Below are 19,006 nucleotides of genomic sequence, written 5' to 3' on the forward strand. Positions count from 1 at the left end.
AAGAAATGGTTTTTCTCTAAAGTTTACTTTACAAAACAAAAGTGAGATTGTCCCTTATTTCCAACTCAAAACAGCAGTTGAAGCGTCTTCAGCAGCTGAAGTTGGCTGTAGCTTTCAGCAACATTCAAATTCAATGGCCAAATCAGTAAAAATGTCTCCTGCTCTCACAGAGGCCTGTTGGATACCCCTGATGGACCTCTCACAGCCACAGGGATCCTGGACTGTGTGTGCCACAGGGCAGCTGCTGGCAGGATGCTTCAGCTGCACAGAATGAGATATAAAGCAGTCACACCACTGCTTATTTACCAGCAGGCAAGTGAGGTATCTGATGAGAAATAAGGCATGGTGTCCAATTAACTTCTTCAAATTGAATTCTTCATGCAGTTACTACTTCTTCATTGTGCTGCAGCTCATTGCTGTGGATGTTCCAGTTTGGTCCTCTGCAAGCTCAATGCCTCTTCAGGCAAAGTGTATCAGTGCAATGTAAATTATTAATTTCTTTTATTTAGGCCATTATTGATTTATGAATATTAATTCAGAAAAATGCTGTGGAGTTTGCAGTTCACAAACAGTTCATAGCTGTCACATTGCACCACGAGAGCCACAATACAAAAGAAATTTCTTTGAGTAAATGAGGTCAGCACTTGGATGCAGCCCCACCTGACAAAATCCACCATGAGAGCAAAAGATACTTTGCATCCTCTGGGCTTAACTGTGTTTCACACAAACCAGCTTTGATCAAGGGATGCAGTTGCTTCCAGATGTAATTCTAACTGGGCTCTACCAAAATACTAGGTTGTAGCATGCATTAGTTCAAAGGCAGAGTGTAGGGAACACAACAATATCGTTTCTGAGCCGACAGACAGAAAACTCTGCCCCGCACTCAGCTGGGTGTCCTCCCAGGGCATAGAGAGCGGATGGCTCAGCTCTGTCTTGCACTCTTAGCAGCCACAGACAGGCTCTGACAGGCCCTAGGCAGTGCATGTACAGCCAGATCCACACTCAGGGAATGTTTGTGAGGCTCAGTCAAATCAAAACTCAGGTTTTGTTCTCCCAGTAAGGCTATATCCAAATCATACTATATTTTTCATTTCCTCTGTACCTATGCTCCAGAAGGGGAAGAGTGAACAGTGACATTTTTTTTATCGCCTTAGCTGTAGGACAGGTATGGGAATTTCTTTAATTGTATAAAATAAGGTACGATTTTGTTTTTAAATGGAGTCCTAGAAAGGCAGCTTACAGCTTCCAGGAGGCAAGTTTCAGAAGCAGCCACCATGTCATGCAAATAGCTCCCTCTCATCTCTGCTTTCTCCTGCCATAATGCAAATCCCTTAGAAGATAGAAATGTGTAAGCACAGCTGCTGGTGGGGATGTCAGGGAGGGAAGTGTTAAATGCTGAGGGTAAACATCTCCTGATTTGTTACCTAGTCAGCAAGGCAGAGAAGATCTCACAGATAAACCCAGCCTCAAAGCTTCTCCCCAGCTCAACTGGTTATTGCTCAGTGGCAGCTCTTACTCATCCGAATCTAGGTGGAGCTCCTACCTCCAGCCCTCCCTCCCTCTCTCCCTCCCTCTCTGCTGTGTCTGTCCTGGCTGAAAAGCTTTTCTCCAACATCTGCACACACGTTTGTAGGTCCTGGCACCGCCTTTCCGGGAGCTCTGCACAGGCACCCATTTGTGTCGCTGAGCCTGTGGCAGAGAGGTCCCTCTGCCACCTGCCCTGAGCCATGGTGAAGTACGGCCTCGACTACACGCGCTGCAGATGGATCCTACCCCTGCTCCTGGGCATAGGAGTCATCTTCGGTATCATCGCCCTGGCGGGCAGGGGCTGGCTGGAGTCGCAGACCTTGCCCTACGTGCAGCGAGCGTCGCTATGGCAGAACTGCAGGAGGCCTGACCAGGGCGGGGACTGGAGCTGCGAGTCCCTCATGGGATACGGTAAGCGCCTACAGGGGTGGTGGGGAGCAGATGGGAGCACCCCTACAGGGGTGGAGGGTCACATCCCTCAGGTCACCTTCCCGAAGGGCTCCTAACAGCATCGCCCAATACCTGGCGTTTATATATGAAGCCACAGGCAATAGGGACTGTCACTAAATACACCAAGGCTTTTGACTAACTGGGTGAAGAAATAAAATGTCCTCACACCCCTGTGCAGAAAAGAACCTAGAGGATTACAGAATACATAAAACCCCCCACATGGTATTGTACCGGTGCAGAAAATAATACGGGATTTTCTTCCTCCCTCAGAAGAAGCTGGTAACCTCTTCTCACTAATCACTACTTTCCAAAACTTAACGGCTACCAGTGATCAAACATCCAAACAACAAGTTGTGTGGGCAAGCCTGGCCTTGGTGTAACGAGCAGGTCTGAGTGCCAGAAAAAGGGAGGTAGAAATGTAAGATGGTAACAAGATATTCCCAGGGAGTGTCAGGCTACAGAATGCTGCCCTGAAACTGCTCCGCTAGGTGGGTCGTGTGAAAGAGTCTCCTTGTGATTATGAAAGAAAGCTCTAAAAGATGAAAGAATTTCTTGTTTGTACTAAGTTTTGTTGAAGTATGCTATTAAACATGTTGACCCAGGTGCAATCTTCAGCTTGAAAAGATGTAAACCACCAGTGTGGGAGAACAGCCCAAGAGAAGGGTGACTCTGGATGTGCTGTGTTTCTTTATTATTTTTCCTTTTATTTTTCTTTCTGTATATTTGCTATTGGCCATGGTTCGAAACAATTAATTCTGAATGAAGGGCTGTTAGCTTGAGCTGGAAAGAAAGCTCAAGAGTTCTTACAGTTTATGCTCATTCAAATTACAAGGAAGAATCTTTTCTCTAGGGCTCAGAATCTCATCTCTTCTTGTTAAAAAAAATGAGTAAAAGCACTCGCTGAAGCAATCTCAGGGATCATTTATTACAGTGTTTCAAAATTGTTCATGAAAGTTTATTGTATGTCATGAAGCTCTACCTTCTATGTACAAAATTTAGCTGTAATGAGTTAATTGCAGCAGGCCTCTGTGAGTGTAGGGCTCCAGGCATGACCAGCTCCACCGAGCATCACCATCCAGTCCTGCTCTCAGGGCTCCAGCATCAGCTCTGCATTAAGTCATACCAGCAAATTGGTCTCTGCTACATGGCACTTGAGAGAAGGAGAAAGAACATGATACTTAATAGAGGGCTTCTCAGTCCTGAGTTTCTTCCTGAAAAGCAAGCCCTTCTCTTGATCTCCAGGTTAGGCCCTGGAGAACACCATGAGTGCCAGCTTTAACTGGACAGAACACATCGAGATGTTTCACCTTGCTTCTCTTGATAATACAAGAGAAATTTCTCCTTACTTCCAGGACCTAGATAGGTGTTTGGCATTTCACTTCCTTCCTTATCCTGCCTCACTCTGATAGCTTTAAATTCTGCAGCTGTATGCACAGTTTCCTTGGAAACTGGACAGCATCTACAGACCAACCAGGGAGGTCATCCTCTGTGTGGACTGTCCTGCAACATCTGGGGTTACCATGAATCACATCTACAATAAGTCCATCACTTTTAACCCAAACATTGTGGACATGGTACACACATGCAGAACATTATCCAGCAGGTACATTGGAGAGTCCACTGACACTTTTGAAAACACTGGAAATGCTGTTGGTGAGCTGCATGACTGCATTATGCCCTCAATAGGCATGCATCTATCACTTGAACTCTTCAAGGTTATTAAATACCCAGGAAGCCTAAGCAAATCCTCAAGATCCTCCTGGACAAAATTTCCTAGATATGTCTGGCACAATGGAGTCACCTAACCAGTGGGAGCGTATGTGAAAGGCTCTACGTAAACAAGGTATGCAAAGGCCAAGTAGGAGTGGGTTATGCTGCCAGGCCTCTGCCTTCGCCAGATGATGCCATTAAAATGCAGATCTTGCGTTTATGGGGGTGAGTTATCCCTGACCCACCAGAGGACTGTGGATCCGACTGTTAAGGCTGCAAACTCATGTCACTGTCCTGATCTTTTCCAGGCCTTTCCCTCAGACCCCTTCTCTCCAGAGGTGGGATGTGCTCAGATCCAATCCTGTTCTCCGTTTTTCCTCTTCAGTGGTGCAGGGTGGGGATTTTTCTTTTGGATTCCCACCTTTTCTCATGCAGGGCAGAGGTGGCTGATCCTGGTCTTGGAATCACCCCAAAAGACCAGTCTGTGAGAGTATCTCACTTGTGAGCATCCAGGTCTTATGTTATACCCGCCTTAGTGATGAAGGGGAGGGTTTTAGTAGTTCTGGGATCACATTTATCTACTGTGCTCCAGAAAGGCCATGGAAAACAAGCATTCAACATCATGTTCTCTGGGATGTTTAACTTTGTGCCAAGCTAAACACAGTACTGGTTAAACAAAGTGTAGTTACACGCCTTCCTGAGCACAGAGACAAAGATGTGATGTAAAGCTGAAGGACAAGAATGTTTTACAGCCTTCCTGAGATGAGATCTCTTCCCCACCGCATCTGTTCCACAGTTTCCATCTTGTTTCTTCTGACCTTTACTCTCAGCTTCCCTGCCTAATCTGCCACTTGCTGGGTAGGTTCTGAAATCTGGCCCTCCTGCAGAGGTGGTTTCACTGATAAGCATGATATGTATGTGTACCCCAGCAGCTGCCAGCAAATATTGTCAACATGACTTGGACAGTGTAGTTATCTTAATCCACTACAGTCATCTTCGTCCTATCGTAATTAGATATAATTGCAACATCCTTGCAAGTTGTTAATTATGATGTGCAAATTCAAATCAAATTCTGCACGTGCAATGTTTATAATTCCCCTTGAATCTTGGCTGTTTGGCTTAAGATATGTTTATACAGTTGGAAGGCAAAAACCCAGCGTCATTGAGGTTGATTATGCTGGAAAGGAAGAAGGTTGAATATTTCATTGACTGCATCAGTGGAGTTTGGAGGCTTTGACTGATTTTTTTTCTTTTTCTTGGAGAGGCAGTGGAGTAACTCCACAGGTGCACTTATCCTCTGTGAAAGCATCTGTTCATCCGAGGTCTTTTGCAAAGTTTATGAGCTCTGTGGAAAGCGAGAATACGAAGAGTTTATACACTCTGTTATCTTCTCCAAGACTTCAGATCATCTGCTTTAAACATATGACACTCATGCAGACTTTATCTTTAGATAGTTGCTTTCCAAGCATATTTAGTTCAAATAAACAGAACTTTCTAGGAAAAAATACCCAGTGCATTAGGACACTTACTCAAAATGCATAGAATTTAGGATGAGGGACTGAGAGATTCATTGCTCTTGCTCTTCATTGTTCTTGCACTTGAAAAAACAAAGGGCTCAATCTTACGACATGTTTGAACATATACAAAGAGAGATTAAGACTTTTTGGATAGATAATGAGCAATATGGAATGTACCTCTGCGAGACATGGCTGAGCTTACAAAGAAAATGTACAGGTTAAACCCCATCATGATGCTGGCACAGCATCCTTTGTTTTTCTTGTTCTTTGGCTATATTACCTGTCTTGAACAAGGTGTGTGTTGCAGACCTGAAACACTTCTTCTGCATGTAATTTATTCCCTGCAGGCTTTGAGGATGTGTAAACATGTGTAGATAAATACACAATAAACATAAATGATGTGAGGGGAAATAACTAATTTTATTAATCTGGATGCCATGCACAAGGAGTGAAAAAATTGTGACTACGCTTCTCCTGTCTTATCTTCCACCCAGCCTTGCAGTTCTTCCATTTGCAGATGCTGCCGTCAAAACAACTGAAATCTTAAAGCTGTATATGTGTGTTGAAGAGATCATCTTATGTGCATAGCACAAACAGAAATCTTGGGGAAAAAAAATCAGGAAAAGGCATTTCCATATGGCAAGTGGAATCCACATCTTCAGTTATTTTCACACCATAATATTCTACTATAGCTTTTTCCTGGGAGGTGTGGAGGGGTTTTTGGCTATGGAGAGCAGTGGAGGGATAAATGATTTTGCCATCTGGAAAGGACACCTTTGTGCAGCTTGTCTTCCAGGCAAATAATGGGCAGCTATGTTCTAGGTATTCAGTTTTATTTTGGTTTATGAATATGAATGCAATACTACAAGATAAGAAGGCTAGTATATTATGATTATAATGAACAAAAGCTACTTCAAATATGACTACAGATGAGTAATGCTACAGGCTAAGTGAAAGAAGGAAATGTTGCAAAAATAATATCCTTTTGAGAAAAGAAATATTCTGTATCCCCATTGATGAGTAGATATTTTCCCCCTGTTTTGCCTGTAGCAGGTTTTTGTTTCCAGGGAATCTTTTGCTACCATGAAGCACCATTTATTATCCTGCAGGAAGAACAAAATGGAAATCACTTACTAAAAATCCCCAAGTAAATATACACAACAGCAAGGTTACACAGTGTGGTTGGGATCAGTTTCCAAAATCTCTTTCTTGGTACTACACCTACCACTGGCCTTGCACTGCTGGACACACAGCTCTCCCTCTGGAAAATTGTCTTCTCCATCAGAGCAGTGACTCATCACACCCAGGACACAGGAGAGACCAGGCACCAAGTTTTGCCACTGCCACAATGCCTATGTAAAACTGTTTTTTCTTCCCCCACATTCCTGTCACATCTGACAGCCAGCACCTAATCCCAGCATGAGGAAGCTCTTACTTGCCCCAAGATAAAGCAAGCACCCTGAGCAGAGTGACACGGGGCTATTTTCAGAGGTACAGGATGGGATACAGCAGATGGAGGACGAACAAGATATCCCAGTGGCTCTCTGACATCTGAGGATGTCTGTATGTCAAAATCGAAATGAAGTAAACAAGTAACTGTGCTTTTGAAGTAGGGACCAGCTCAAGTCACTGGGCCTTTATTGCAGATATTTCCTGAAGACAAGGTTCTGCACTTAACAGCTTTCAGAATTTGGTAAAATCCAAGTAGATTTGCAAAAGTGTCTTTGCAGCTGGGAAAGAGGCTGGAGAGGTTTCTGAACAGTTCAAGGGAGCCTATGGGAGAGCCCAGGATGGAGCCCAGCTCTTCTCTGTGCATGGCCTGGATTAAGGGCGAATCTTGACTCCTTTGATACAGGGTGAACTGAAAATGAAAGGCTGCTGCTGTTCCTGCTGTATTATAGTATAAAACGGTTATATTTATGTAAAGTGATTGTCTGTAGTTTTAATGACAGTGTGTAGAGAAGCATATAATTTCCTAAGACATCATTCTCCTTAAAGTGTAATGTTAGTTGGGACTTACCAGTGAGAAATGAGATTACAAGGTTAGTTACTGTATAATGTAAAATACTCAATGATTATTCAAAGCTTAGAATGAGAAAAAAATACAGCCTCAAACATATTGCTAATGAAAAATATCACAACAGTGTTTGTAAGGAATGAAGCAAGAAGGAAAGAAAACATTTGATTTTCCCCCAGCTTGTAGGAGACACTCCATTGTTTCTAATCAGGTATAAGAGAAAGGAATCAAGGCCAGAGCATTTAATTACCATGGCAATTTTTATTCCTTATCTGCAATTGCTAGTGTGCTTTCCCTTGTAGTTTTAGAGTTTGTACTTTTATAATTTCAGTGGCAGATTCATTTAATCAGATTCTTTTCTAAATAGCAGTTATGCTCTTGAGCAATTAACTCTCCAGAGAGCAATTGTACATGTAATCCCGCTGTTTATTTTCCAGCCTTCCCTTCATGATTACAGTTTGATTGTGTGAAAAAATAGCAGTCATGTGGAACATTCTCATCTGCCTGTCAGGAGATCTGAACTGCCGGTGCTGGGGATTTTGAGAAGATCCTCAACATATTGCATTTTCAGGCACTGAAGTCCTGGAGAGAGGATTCCACTTGCTTACACAGGAGGCATCTCTCCTGACAGCATGTGGAAACTTGTGGCCAAACTCCGTCCTCTTCACCTCATCTATTCCTCTAGTTTATTGAGGTACTCTGATACAGCATGGCCATAATAATATCTCCATAGTCTGAACAGTGATAAGAGCTGCAAGATGCATTTCAAATTCCACTGTAGGTTTGAACTGATTACTGAAGTGGAAAGGTGTTATGCAGCAAAAGGAACAAAACTCTCAGAACATTCTTTCACATTTCTGTATCACTTCTCACTGGCAGCTTGTGCTGTTCTGAGGCATCTCAACCACACTGACTCAGTGAGCATTGTAATGGCATGTTTCTTCTTTGTCAAGTTCCATTACAAAATAACTCATTGCTCAAAATTTCCCAGGAACTCAAAGTAGCTTTTGCAGTGCTGACACTAGCCTGTGTTCCAAATCTATCTGGCTTCCTTCTACTAGTACTAAATAAACTTCACTTCAGTCCTGCTGAATTACTAATCTGAAACTGAATACATCTAATGTCACCTACTGTGATGACATATGCATGCTGTGCCCAAACCAGGCCCCCCCAAAACAAAAAGTTTCTGTGCAGTTCATTTAACCATCTCATCAGCAGTAAGCAGCAAGGGACAAAGATTTTCAGGATGCATTGTAAAAGCTGTTTCAATAACAAGAAGAGTAAATAAATTCAATATAGTTTTGTGACCACAAAGCACGACTTCTGCTTATATACTAGGGGTTTTATTTTGCAAATAGTAAAATTTTCCTTCTACCACAAAATCAGATCCAGGTTCACAGCTGCTGTCTGTTAGTGGGAAATTCCCTAGTGCAAAAGGTGATTTTCATCAAGGTTTCAGAACAAAGTTTGCTCACAGCATGAAAACTGCAGATCAAGAGTGACAACAATTCTTGATGCATGTGGAAATAATATGTAAATTCAGTGTTCATTAGTCCCAAATGACTCTGGGAACAGAAAACTTAAAAAGAACTTTTTTTGAAAAGGTTCCACTCTCCTGTTTTGATTAAAAGTCCTAGTTTATAACCTGTGTTATCATGGAAATCAATGCTGTTTAATTCACATTAAATATTTCAACCCACTCGGGTAATTAGGGAGCAGGTACATCTCGCTATTCTCATTAACTGAGCTTATGTAAATGAACCGATTAATCAATACCTTACCTGTTTTATTTACCTGACCCTCCCAAGCCCCATGTACACATCCAACTGTAAGTAATTCTGCTTTAATTTAAAATAAATAGGAGAAAAATAAGGAGGAAAAAACCTTATAGCATTTAAGTGTATGAAGTTGAGCTTTAATCCTGATTTTCTCAGTGTGTGCTGCTGCTTCTGAAGATAATGTGAGATAAGGGGTACTCCCTGACTCTCTCATGAGCAAACCTTTAATTTTGAAGGCACTGTGTGTGCATTATATTTAATAGCTAACTTACTCCCTTGGTGCTCCCTTTGATGATGGCTCTACAGCTTCTGTCCCTTCTGCCTTCCCAGCACTAAGTAAGCATCAGGGAGCAGCCCTCATTAATACAAGATTTGCAGAAGCAAGCTTCTAAGTCAAGCTTGTACATGCCTGAGCTTATGATGAGATGAATTTGAACCACTCCCTCAAGACGTAACTGCTCCTCCCCCCAAATTCAAGTCAGAATAGCTTCTAAATTTAATTGCTTGCCTCAGTAAGAAAGGAGGGTTGCAGATTGCATAAAGGTTTTGCCTATGTTCGTTTGTGGGTGAAGCCAGTAGTGAGGAATTAATAGGTTTTTCCTTCAAAGGAGTTAAAGCCCACTAAGCCACATGAAGCTATTACTTTGGCATGCAGCTATGGACAAAACACTGTCTTCTGCTAATATATACTGTGTTTTATTGATAGAATAACTAACTACTCATAAAGGTTATTTTCCTTAATGCTGTTATTTAAAATCATTATTATGGGGTAATTGTCCTAAAGTCCTAATCCTTTCTTATTTATATGGGACCTGTAACTAGTCATCGAGAAACTTTGGCAATGACATTATCCTAGTGTGAGTCTAAATAGGTCATTCTCTGTTTCCATGGTTGTTTTTTATATAGTGGCAAGCTAAAAGCTGGTTCTGGCTGACACAAAATGACTTTTATGATATAATACTCTGTTATAAAACAAGAAATCCATATTAAGAGCTGATGAATTCTAGAAAAGTAATGAGGGGGAGGGAGGGGGATAAAGAAGACATGCCAAAGAGGATGCCATATAGAAAGACTAAAAATTCTGAATTCCACTGCAAAAGATATAAATTCACACACAAAAAAAAAATCCAAAGAAGAACCTCCAATATTGACGATTCTGACAAAAGATATACAGAGAATGAAGTTCTTTTAAGAATGATCCAAAGGTAATGAAGACAGAAACTCAGAAAATAGTACACATCCAATCATACCTTTGATATTATTTTCCTCATTTCATTCTGTTCATAAATTATCCATGACTAGTATATGGGGTTTTTTTCTCATTTGCTCAAACTTCCTTTGAAATAATTTTTCAGTCAATGGCTTTGAGTCTGCACATGTAGTTTATTCATAAGAAGCTGCTTTGGATAGTTTCTGATTTATCTTGGCTTTATACAAACACAGGCACACTGGTATTTCAATGCCAGCTCATGTGATCAGCAAACAATTGCAGAGATTATAATCTGCATTTGTTTCCAGAAAGAGCACAGAAATTCCCCGTAGTTGGCAGGTTACAGGGTCAGTATTTCCAGAAGACAGGATTTTGCACTGTGTAGTGTTGCACAGGTAACACAGGAAATCCAGAGTCCTGGTGACAGTGGTGTGCATGCACACTGGCATCTTGTAACCCTTCAGCTGGTAGAGATGTGGGTTTATGGGTTTGATGGAACATCCTAAGAGTCATGCTAAGGGAACATGAGTTCTGCTGCAAACATGTGCACTTTGACACAGAAACTTTCTTGAGGAGAACAAACCAAAGGGAAATGGGGAAGACCTGGCCAAAGCAGTTCCTTTTTCAAGTGAAGCATGTACTCTGCAGTGTTTGCCACACCCTGACAAAGAACGCCAGGTTGAGAAACTCAAGTGAGTTCAGCTTTGTTTCCAAAATAATTCTCTTTCCCTTTAATCAGAGAGATGTTAAACAAGTTGAGCTCTGCAAACTCAGCCTAGAAACATTCTCATTACGTACAACACAGAGATGAATCGCTACCACTGCAGATTTTAGTTCTAAGAACTGCTTTGCAAGACCGCAGGTAGAACTGCAGGGTTTATGTATCTTTCCCTTGGTGGTATGAAGGATAACTGAGCAAAATATTAGTCTGTTACATTTTCTTTCACCCCTCCCTGGTTCTTGTGAATGAAAGCTACCCTTCCTTAAATCGCTGCACAATTCACTGCAGTGTGAAAATGATCAGTCAGCAAGAACCTCTATGTAATTGTTGGTGTCTTTGAGCTGGCAATAAATATTTGTTTTTCTTTCCAATGCTAGTTGTGTATTTAGCTTCAAGCCAAGAGGAAAATTTGAGGGGATTGATTGTACAAGGAGCAGTACTTCCAAACTCTCTGCAGTTGCTTTCAGAAAATGTCACCCAAGGAGAGACTCAGCAGTTTATGTGGTGTGGGAGCACCAAATCAAGAAAAACATGTAAATGTTATTGTGAATGTTTCCCCGTGTTTTGAAACACATACACCAGGAACATGGGCATTTGTATTTGTCATGGAGGAAGTAGAGGTTATATGCTGTTTTCAAGACACAGTAGCTCTTTTTTGAAGGCACTATTTGGAGCATGAAAGATGGCAGGCCAACAAAATACTAGGTTGGGTGGTTCCAAGTTTTGGCTCGACTTACTGCTGAGCAACAAGTTTGTTTCTTTTTGTGTGAAGCACAGACAGTGTTTACACTTTCATAAACCATAAAATGTGTGAGGGAGTAAAATCAGGAAGGCAGGAAACTGGGGATATTCTTAGTCCTGAGTGTCTGATTAGTCCATCAGTTTCCATCAGCTGCAGCCAGATATAGGATAATCAGAATGTGTTTATATGGTGCAATACAAGAGGTAGTCATGCTGCCTCCAAACTGAGTTCCCTTTAATAGCAGAGTAGTAAATCTGTGTTATTATTGAATTCTGTCTCAGCTAATTATGTAGCTCTGTCCTGGCATGGAGGGCTCTTTCTGGTCTCTAAATTTGCTCAGAGGTCTTCCTACACAGCAGGGAGTTATAGAAATCGGGCACTTATTTTCATTTTCCAGTGGTCACATATTACTGTATTCACTTTGGGTAGCCCAGACTCTCTCAAATCATTGTTGATTGACATACAAAAAACACTGTTATCAGAAGCACTGTCCTCGCTCTGCTTGAGACAGTGTGAAAACATGGGTTCCTCTTGCCTGTCTGGGGTAGCAATGTCTTGTTTAAGGCCAAATTGCTCAGAAAATTGCCAGTTAGAAGGACTTTTGAAGAGCAGCTGGTGTGTAGCTGCTCACAAACCCTTTCCTAGTGTTCACTGGTGTTCTTTCATCTGATGGAGTTACTGAAAAAGGGAGAAATGGGACTGGCACTAAAGAATTACAGGATGCTGCTGGTATTCAAGGACACCTTGGTATAAAAACGTTTCTTTTCTCACAAGCACATTTTAACTCTTAACCAGCCAAAAGATCACCAGCACTTTTAGGGCTGAGAAAACAGACCTTAAAACCTGCTGAATATTTTTACAAACTCAGTTTGATATCCTGTAACCCGCCTCTCCCTCTGTTTCAATTTTTAATTTGGTGACAGGTGGACTGGGCCTTTTCAGCTTTTAGCTGCTCTCACTCTACAGCCAAGAATACACTGAATTGGTGTTGTACCTGTGAGTTCACATTTTTAAGATAAAGCTTTACAGATAGAAAAATTTATTTACACTTTTACTTGATGTTAAAGTAAAAAAAAAAAAAAAAACAAAAAACAAAAAAACAAACAAAAAAAACCACCCTACAACATTGGAAGATAAGAAAATATTTGGGACCAAATTAGTCACTTGCTTGTCAGGGGTTTTTTTGGCCAATTTAATTCTTCTAATTCTCACATTTTTAAGGAATTTTAAGTCTTAGTTCTATTCGTAAAGAACTTAGCTACTCTAGTACTCCTGGCTGGCACAAGATAAAATAGGCATCTCAAATACAGAAACAGTTGCAATTATTGCTGCACAAAGTCTTTGATATTCTAGAAAGGTAAGATGTTTACACAGTTTACACTACTGATAGCTGCTGCTTTTTGTAAAGGATAGATGAGCTGAGAACACTTTTCTTAAAAAAAACTCTGTAGAGACTCACTCTTCCATATGGCTCCACTGCCTTGGAGCTGTGTATTGTTTTCTTTTTTCTCCTTTGTAGAGCTGAGAGCCACAAAATTGGCTGTTAGGTGATTGAGCAATGCTTCCAAATGGTGTAAGCATCCTGCAACAAGCATGTCTCTTCTTGCCACATAGCCGGTGCCCAGCGGGTTGGGCATGTGCCCAGTCTGCTTCCACACAGTCACAGCATTTGGAACACTACTTCAGGAAAAACACCTGAGTGAGCCTGGCAGAGGAGGGAGGGGCTGGCATGGGCAAGGTGCCACCACACACGTCTGCAGTCACCAGGCACAGGTCCCTGAGCCCTCAGCTCAGGCACTGCTCCCATCCCAGGGCTTGGTGCTCTACCATCAGCTGCTCCTGGGAAGCAAGGCTGAGCTTTGGCAGCAGGGGAGGTGGGACCCCCAGGACTCCTGGTGTCTCAGAACTTGCTGGGCAGGCAACTGTGCTCTGAGTCTGCACCTTTGCCTGGAAGTTTTGTATCTAACCACAAGCAGTTGTGCACTTAAGAAAAAACATCACCTCTAGGTGTTCTTGTCATTTCACCCTTTTGCCAGAAGTGTCCAGAACTCTTGTATCCAAGAGCAGTGAGGTCACTATTGCTGAGAGACATCACTTATGGCCAGGTGCCCCTTTTTTGCTGTTTGAAAGGGGTAATAGAGAGACTGGGAATAGGAACATCTTCAATGGAGTCTATTGAGCAGTATAAGAAATTCCTCTTCTTGACTGTTTCTTCTGATACTCTGCCTGAGGTGCTGGCCTCTCTCCTGTGGCTCGACACTGCATACTCTACCTCTGAGCTCCCTGTAAACTCCTACAGAGCAGAGTTTGAGCTAAAGCACTGAGCTACAAAATGAGATGTAAGAACACCTTTGCTGTCCTTTTCAGTCTTCTCAGGCAGCTGCCTGTTTACTGGGAAAACAATCCAGTTGAAAAGCCCTATAAGGAGACAGAAACTTTGTGGAATAAGAAAGAGAATGGGCATGGCATAAAACTAAAGATGTAGTGCGATAGCTAGAACAGAGCAGGGATCATAAAGCAGGGAGAAGGTTGAAAAGCAAACAGAAGGGAAATTAGTTTTGATGGACTAAGGGGTAGAAAAGGATAGCTGGAAAATCCTGATCCATTTTTCTTGCCTAATAGTAGTGGTGGTGTGGGCCCTGGGGAGAGACAGATCAAAGACCAAGCTGTCACTCAGTGGGGACACGACCGTTGCTTTCATGCTTACCTGACTCTGGTCAAGGGACAGGCAGGACACTTCACATTTTATTACTTCCATGCTTAAAGCAAACAAATTGATAGGTTATTCACTCAATTTGAGAGGAAAGTTTTACTGAATAGCGTGCATGGCATTTAAGTTGAATTGTAATAATTGTGCAGGGTTGTTTGGGCAGTGATAATATTTTGGCACTGCCGTTTCATATATTCAGTTAGAAGCCAACACTTGACAAAGGCCTAGTGGCTAGATGAGGGGATGTAGATGCCTAGCAGACTTTAAGTGCTTACACAATTTAATACAGGATTTAAAATGTGTCAAAGTAGCTTTTTTACATCCAGAAGAAGAGACACTTTGATCTCTTTGAGCAGTAGTTGCTCCTCAAGTCTTGACAGATTGAATAAATACTACTTTTCCAGTTGTTATGCCAATAAAATATGCTTTGCTTTAACATGTTATAACATAAAATTTTATAATTTGAGAATGAAAGAATTAATATTTGCAACAAGCTTTTTGAATTGAAACGGTACTAAATTTGGACCAAAATCAGAGATCTAATTTCCCTACAAGACAGGTTCCAAATCCTTAGCTCCATTTAGGGCACAGAGGCTAAACTAAGGCTGAAAGACAGAAATAACTGAATTTTGACATTGATGGGCTAATTCCATACCTTTAAGTTTGCCAGATTGGTAGTGTTTTTATAAACACTTTATTTCAAAGGAAGTTTTTTATTAGTTTTAGGGACAGTTCAATTGTCCTTGTCTGTGCAAAAGGAAGCTGGGTTTATGGCATCTGCTGAGGTAATATTTGCTATTGAGGGACAATGGCCATTCTTACATCTTTAAAGCCATTTGTATCTTAGTTCTTAATTGTTAAAACTAAGCAGTAAGCTTGCACCCAAGCCCTCATTTCATTCTGCATGAGAAGACAAAGCTGGAATTTTTATGCATTCTGCATTTAGTGCATGATCTCTTGTGGAACTGAAATGTTCACCTTTAAGAGGAGAGAAAGCCCCCATGCTTTCTTTCTTGGGAGATGATCCTCTTTTTACAGGTTTTAAAATTGACCTTTAATTACTAACCAGAGAAAACCAGCCTTTGTTTTTGTTTTTGTTCCTTTCTAATGTATCTTCCTTCTGATTTCAGCCTGGGGAAGAGCTGCTGCTGCCACATACCTGGTTGGCTTTCTACTTCTAGTTATCTGTTTTGCACTGGCCATCATAGCATTTGCCATTGACACACTTCGGTTCAACTTCATCCGTGGGATCGGAGGCTTGCTTTTCGTGGCTGGTAAGGCAGCATGTGGAGTCAAGTTTAGCTTGGGCAGATATATCCATACTAGAACTGATATTTTCTTCAGCTGATACTATACCCAAGTCTCTGCCTGTGTGCAGTTGTGCTCTCTATGAAAAATCAAAGTCTGTCATGGCACTGGATCGATTTTCAGATCCTCCAAAATATGGATGGGTTTAGCTACAGGGATTATGGAGGAAGACAGTGGTGCTGGGTGTTAAACATTTTTTTGTTTTCTCCTGTTTCTTCAGCTGTGTTCTCCATCATGGGCCTGGTCATTTATCCTGTAAAGTTCTCATCTGAAATTGAAATGACAGGAATCAATATGTTCAGCTGGGCCTATGGCTTTGGCTGGACCACTGCCATTATGGAAATATGCTTGGGATTCTTCTTCTGCTGCCTTCCGAACTATGAAGATCAGATCTTGGGTAATGTCAAACCCACATATTTTTACTCTTCCCCATAAGCACCAGGAAAAATATGTTCATATTCCAGAGATACCTGACAGACTAGCTACGTTTTTCAGAATATTGTCATCACATGTTAGTAGAAAAGGCTGGAAACTTTTCTAATGTGTGTAGGAATATGGCATTGGCATCTGCAATAAAATTATTTACTCTAGTATTGGACCTTCATATCTGATGTGGGTTGGTTAGATAAAGCACAAATGTTAAAACCCCTTGCTTTTCCTCATTCATTCTCATGAGTGGGGTTTATGTGGATTCCATTGCATTTTAAATACATTCACAATTGTAATGAAATTCAGAAAAGTGTATTAAACTGGTAATAAAAAAACAGTGCGTATCATCTTCCTGAAGGAAAGCAACTAAAAAAAAAAAATCCCATTTTGCATGTATCATCTTTAACCTGAAGATTTTGCACAATTTTCAAGATGTCAAATACATTTACCCACTGGCTGCCAAAGTAGTAAATTAGTCAGCCAGCACTTCATAGGTTTGCTTCTATTTTTCTTTTGTTCACTTAAGCCATAAGGACAGAGTAAAGAAGGGATTAAAGCTCTCTACCAGAGCCAGAATCTTGACTTTTCCTCATTCATGTGGAATGTATTTATTTTTAAATATTTGCAAGAGTAAGCAAGGAACACCAGTAAAGCCTTAAGAATCCCGGTGTGTCATTGCTGGTGCCAGTACAGAGTGGGCAGAGGCAGAAGGGATTTCAGGCCACCCCGGCAACCTGCAGACTTGGTTTGATAAAGCCCCTGGTGTGGCTTTCTTCTTGGGTATCTTGACACTTTTTTCTGCTGTATCAAAACTATGACCTTAAAATGCTCTGTTACACTGGTCCAGATTTTTTATTCCGTGTAGAAAGCTCAGGTTATGATTTCCCTGCACCTCAGGAGTTGAGCTGGAGCAGTGTGAATGTATTATAGAGTTGCCAAAAGTCCCCTTTTTTGCTCATGTGCTGGTCTTAAGTATTTTAAAAGTGGAAGGTGTATACTGTCCGTAATTGTAAAATGCATAAACACCCCTTACCATTTCATACTAAAGCTCTCATAGAGAAAATCACATCATAAAACATCTTCCAGCATCCTATACTCCACAGTGCCTCAAGCCTCAATATACTGCCAGCAATGATGTATACTCAAGACTCTGCTGGTTTCTGCCTTGTTAAACCTAACTTTATAACATTCCATTTATTCTCTTAAGGGGAAGAAAAAAAAAAAAAAAAAAAAGATAATATGTGATGTGGAAAAGGAGTCTCATCTAAATCCTTAACTGCTGAGGCTTATTAGCTTGTAACACATATCTGCAATTTTGTAAGTATATGTATTATGAAAAGCCCTGCCAAGTGTTCATTGTTTCAACAAATTAGCAGTGGAAAAATTTTTGGTTAAAACTTCTTGGTAGCTAAAATTAATAAAGGCACAGGGCTTCACCTAGATTGTTTGGAGTTTTTTGGTTGGTTGGGTTTTTTTAAGCAGTTAACTCCATTCACTTTTATGGATGCCTCTTAACTTTGATCAATAAGAGTGAGATACAGGGAAAGCATAAATAACAGGAAGAGTATATGCAACAAGGAATAATTAGACAAGAACATGTAAATAATTTTAAAAAATATTTCGTAGCTGGAAGAAAATCAAAGTGAAATACAGTTGAGAACACAGTTTGTATAAAATGACTTGCAATTCTTTATGTAATATTATCCATTCAGGAGAAAAAAATTATCAGAAAGATTTTCATTATGCTTATTACACCTAATAAAAGATGGTATCTATGTGTTGTTTCAAAAATGAGTCTTAACTTTTGTTTTCTACTGAGAGTGGGGAACTGTGGAAGTCCTCAAAGTCTCCTTTTCTCAGGCACCACCTTGGACTACCTGAGTATGCTGGCTGAAATTTGACATCCAGCATCATAACTACAGCTTGTGTTATTCTTCAGTCCTATGCTGGCTGTCACCCAAGGCCTTGGTCACAAGCCCATGAGAATAATGGACACTTATAGACCTCTCTGTTTGCTTATGGGCTTATGGTGCTGAGTGCCTACACACATGATTCTGTGCCATGATGTGCTACAGATCATTTTGGCACGGACGGTGATGCACACATGTTCACTGTATAGGAAACCAGCATGGTCCTGCTCAGTGCTGTTGCTCCAACAGGTGTGCCAATCCCCTGAGGAAGCTAAAGAGAACTTAAGAGCATTAGCTGGACACTGACAAAACACCTGGAGGTGGGGAAAGGTGCACAAAACAAGGTTTAAGAGTGTGACTCCAACCCTGATGAGACAGCAGAGCATAATTAAAAACCAAAGAAAATCACTAGTGATCATCCCCCTTCCTCTCTCCTCTCCCTTGCTGATCTCGGCAGTTTCACCACCTCCTCTCTTTCCTTTTCCTCCTCCTCCTCCTCTCTAAAGGTGTCTGAGCAGTGACAGGGCTGGTGACTCTGCAGGACACAGCCCCAGCCCCATTTCCCACTGCCACTTTTCATTCCTGGGAGAGAGGAGGAATGAAGCAGCTTGCTGATCCCAGCACAGCATCAGGGACTGTAGCCTGACTCCCTGCCCCAGACCCTCACTGGAAGAGCTTTCCCTTAAAGAACAGGCTGGGTGGGTGGGTATCCAACAAGCAGAAGTATCACGGGTATTAGTACTCAAGGAAGATCCTGCATTTTGAGTAGTTTGCTTCCAGTCATGCCAGGCCAGTTCAACACAGATTCCTGGTAAAACACATCCTAAACCCTGCAGCAGAAGAACAATGAGAAGAAAGATAAAACTGTTTTACAGATGCCAGTGTTGTTTCCTGTGACTTCTGCAATAAGGGTGCATGGCAAAAACAGCATGAAAAATACAATCGGTTCTGACAGAAAAGGAAGCTGAATCGAGGAC

At 41.4% G+C, this 19,006-nt stretch overlaps 2 protein-coding genes across 2 annotated transcripts in view; both read left to right on the forward strand.

Moving 5' to 3' along the window:
* The window catches only part of PERP (p53 apoptosis effector related to PMP22), a 345,785-nt gene that overhangs the window by 16,873 nt on the left and 309,906 nt on the right, over positions 1-19,006 (forward strand). The gene's annotated exons all lie outside the window — the stretch shown is intronic.
* LOC136359188 (p53 apoptosis effector related to PMP-22-like) lies at positions 1,721-17,888 on the forward strand. The gene is made up of 3 exons (XM_066315597.1): positions 1,721-1,938; positions 15,513-15,656; positions 15,911-17,888. The coding sequence occupies exons 1-3, from the start codon at positions 1,728-1,730 to the stop codon at positions 16,123-16,125; spliced, it is 570 nt and encodes a 189-aa protein (XP_066171694.1). The 5' UTR covers positions 1,721-1,727; the 3' UTR covers positions 16,126-17,888.

Source organism: Sylvia atricapilla, chromosome 3, assembly GCF_009819655.1.
Source record: "Sylvia atricapilla isolate bSylAtr1 chromosome 3, bSylAtr1.pri, whole genome shotgun sequence".
NCBI lineage: Eukaryota > Metazoa > Chordata > Aves > Passeriformes > Sylviidae > Sylvia > Sylvia atricapilla.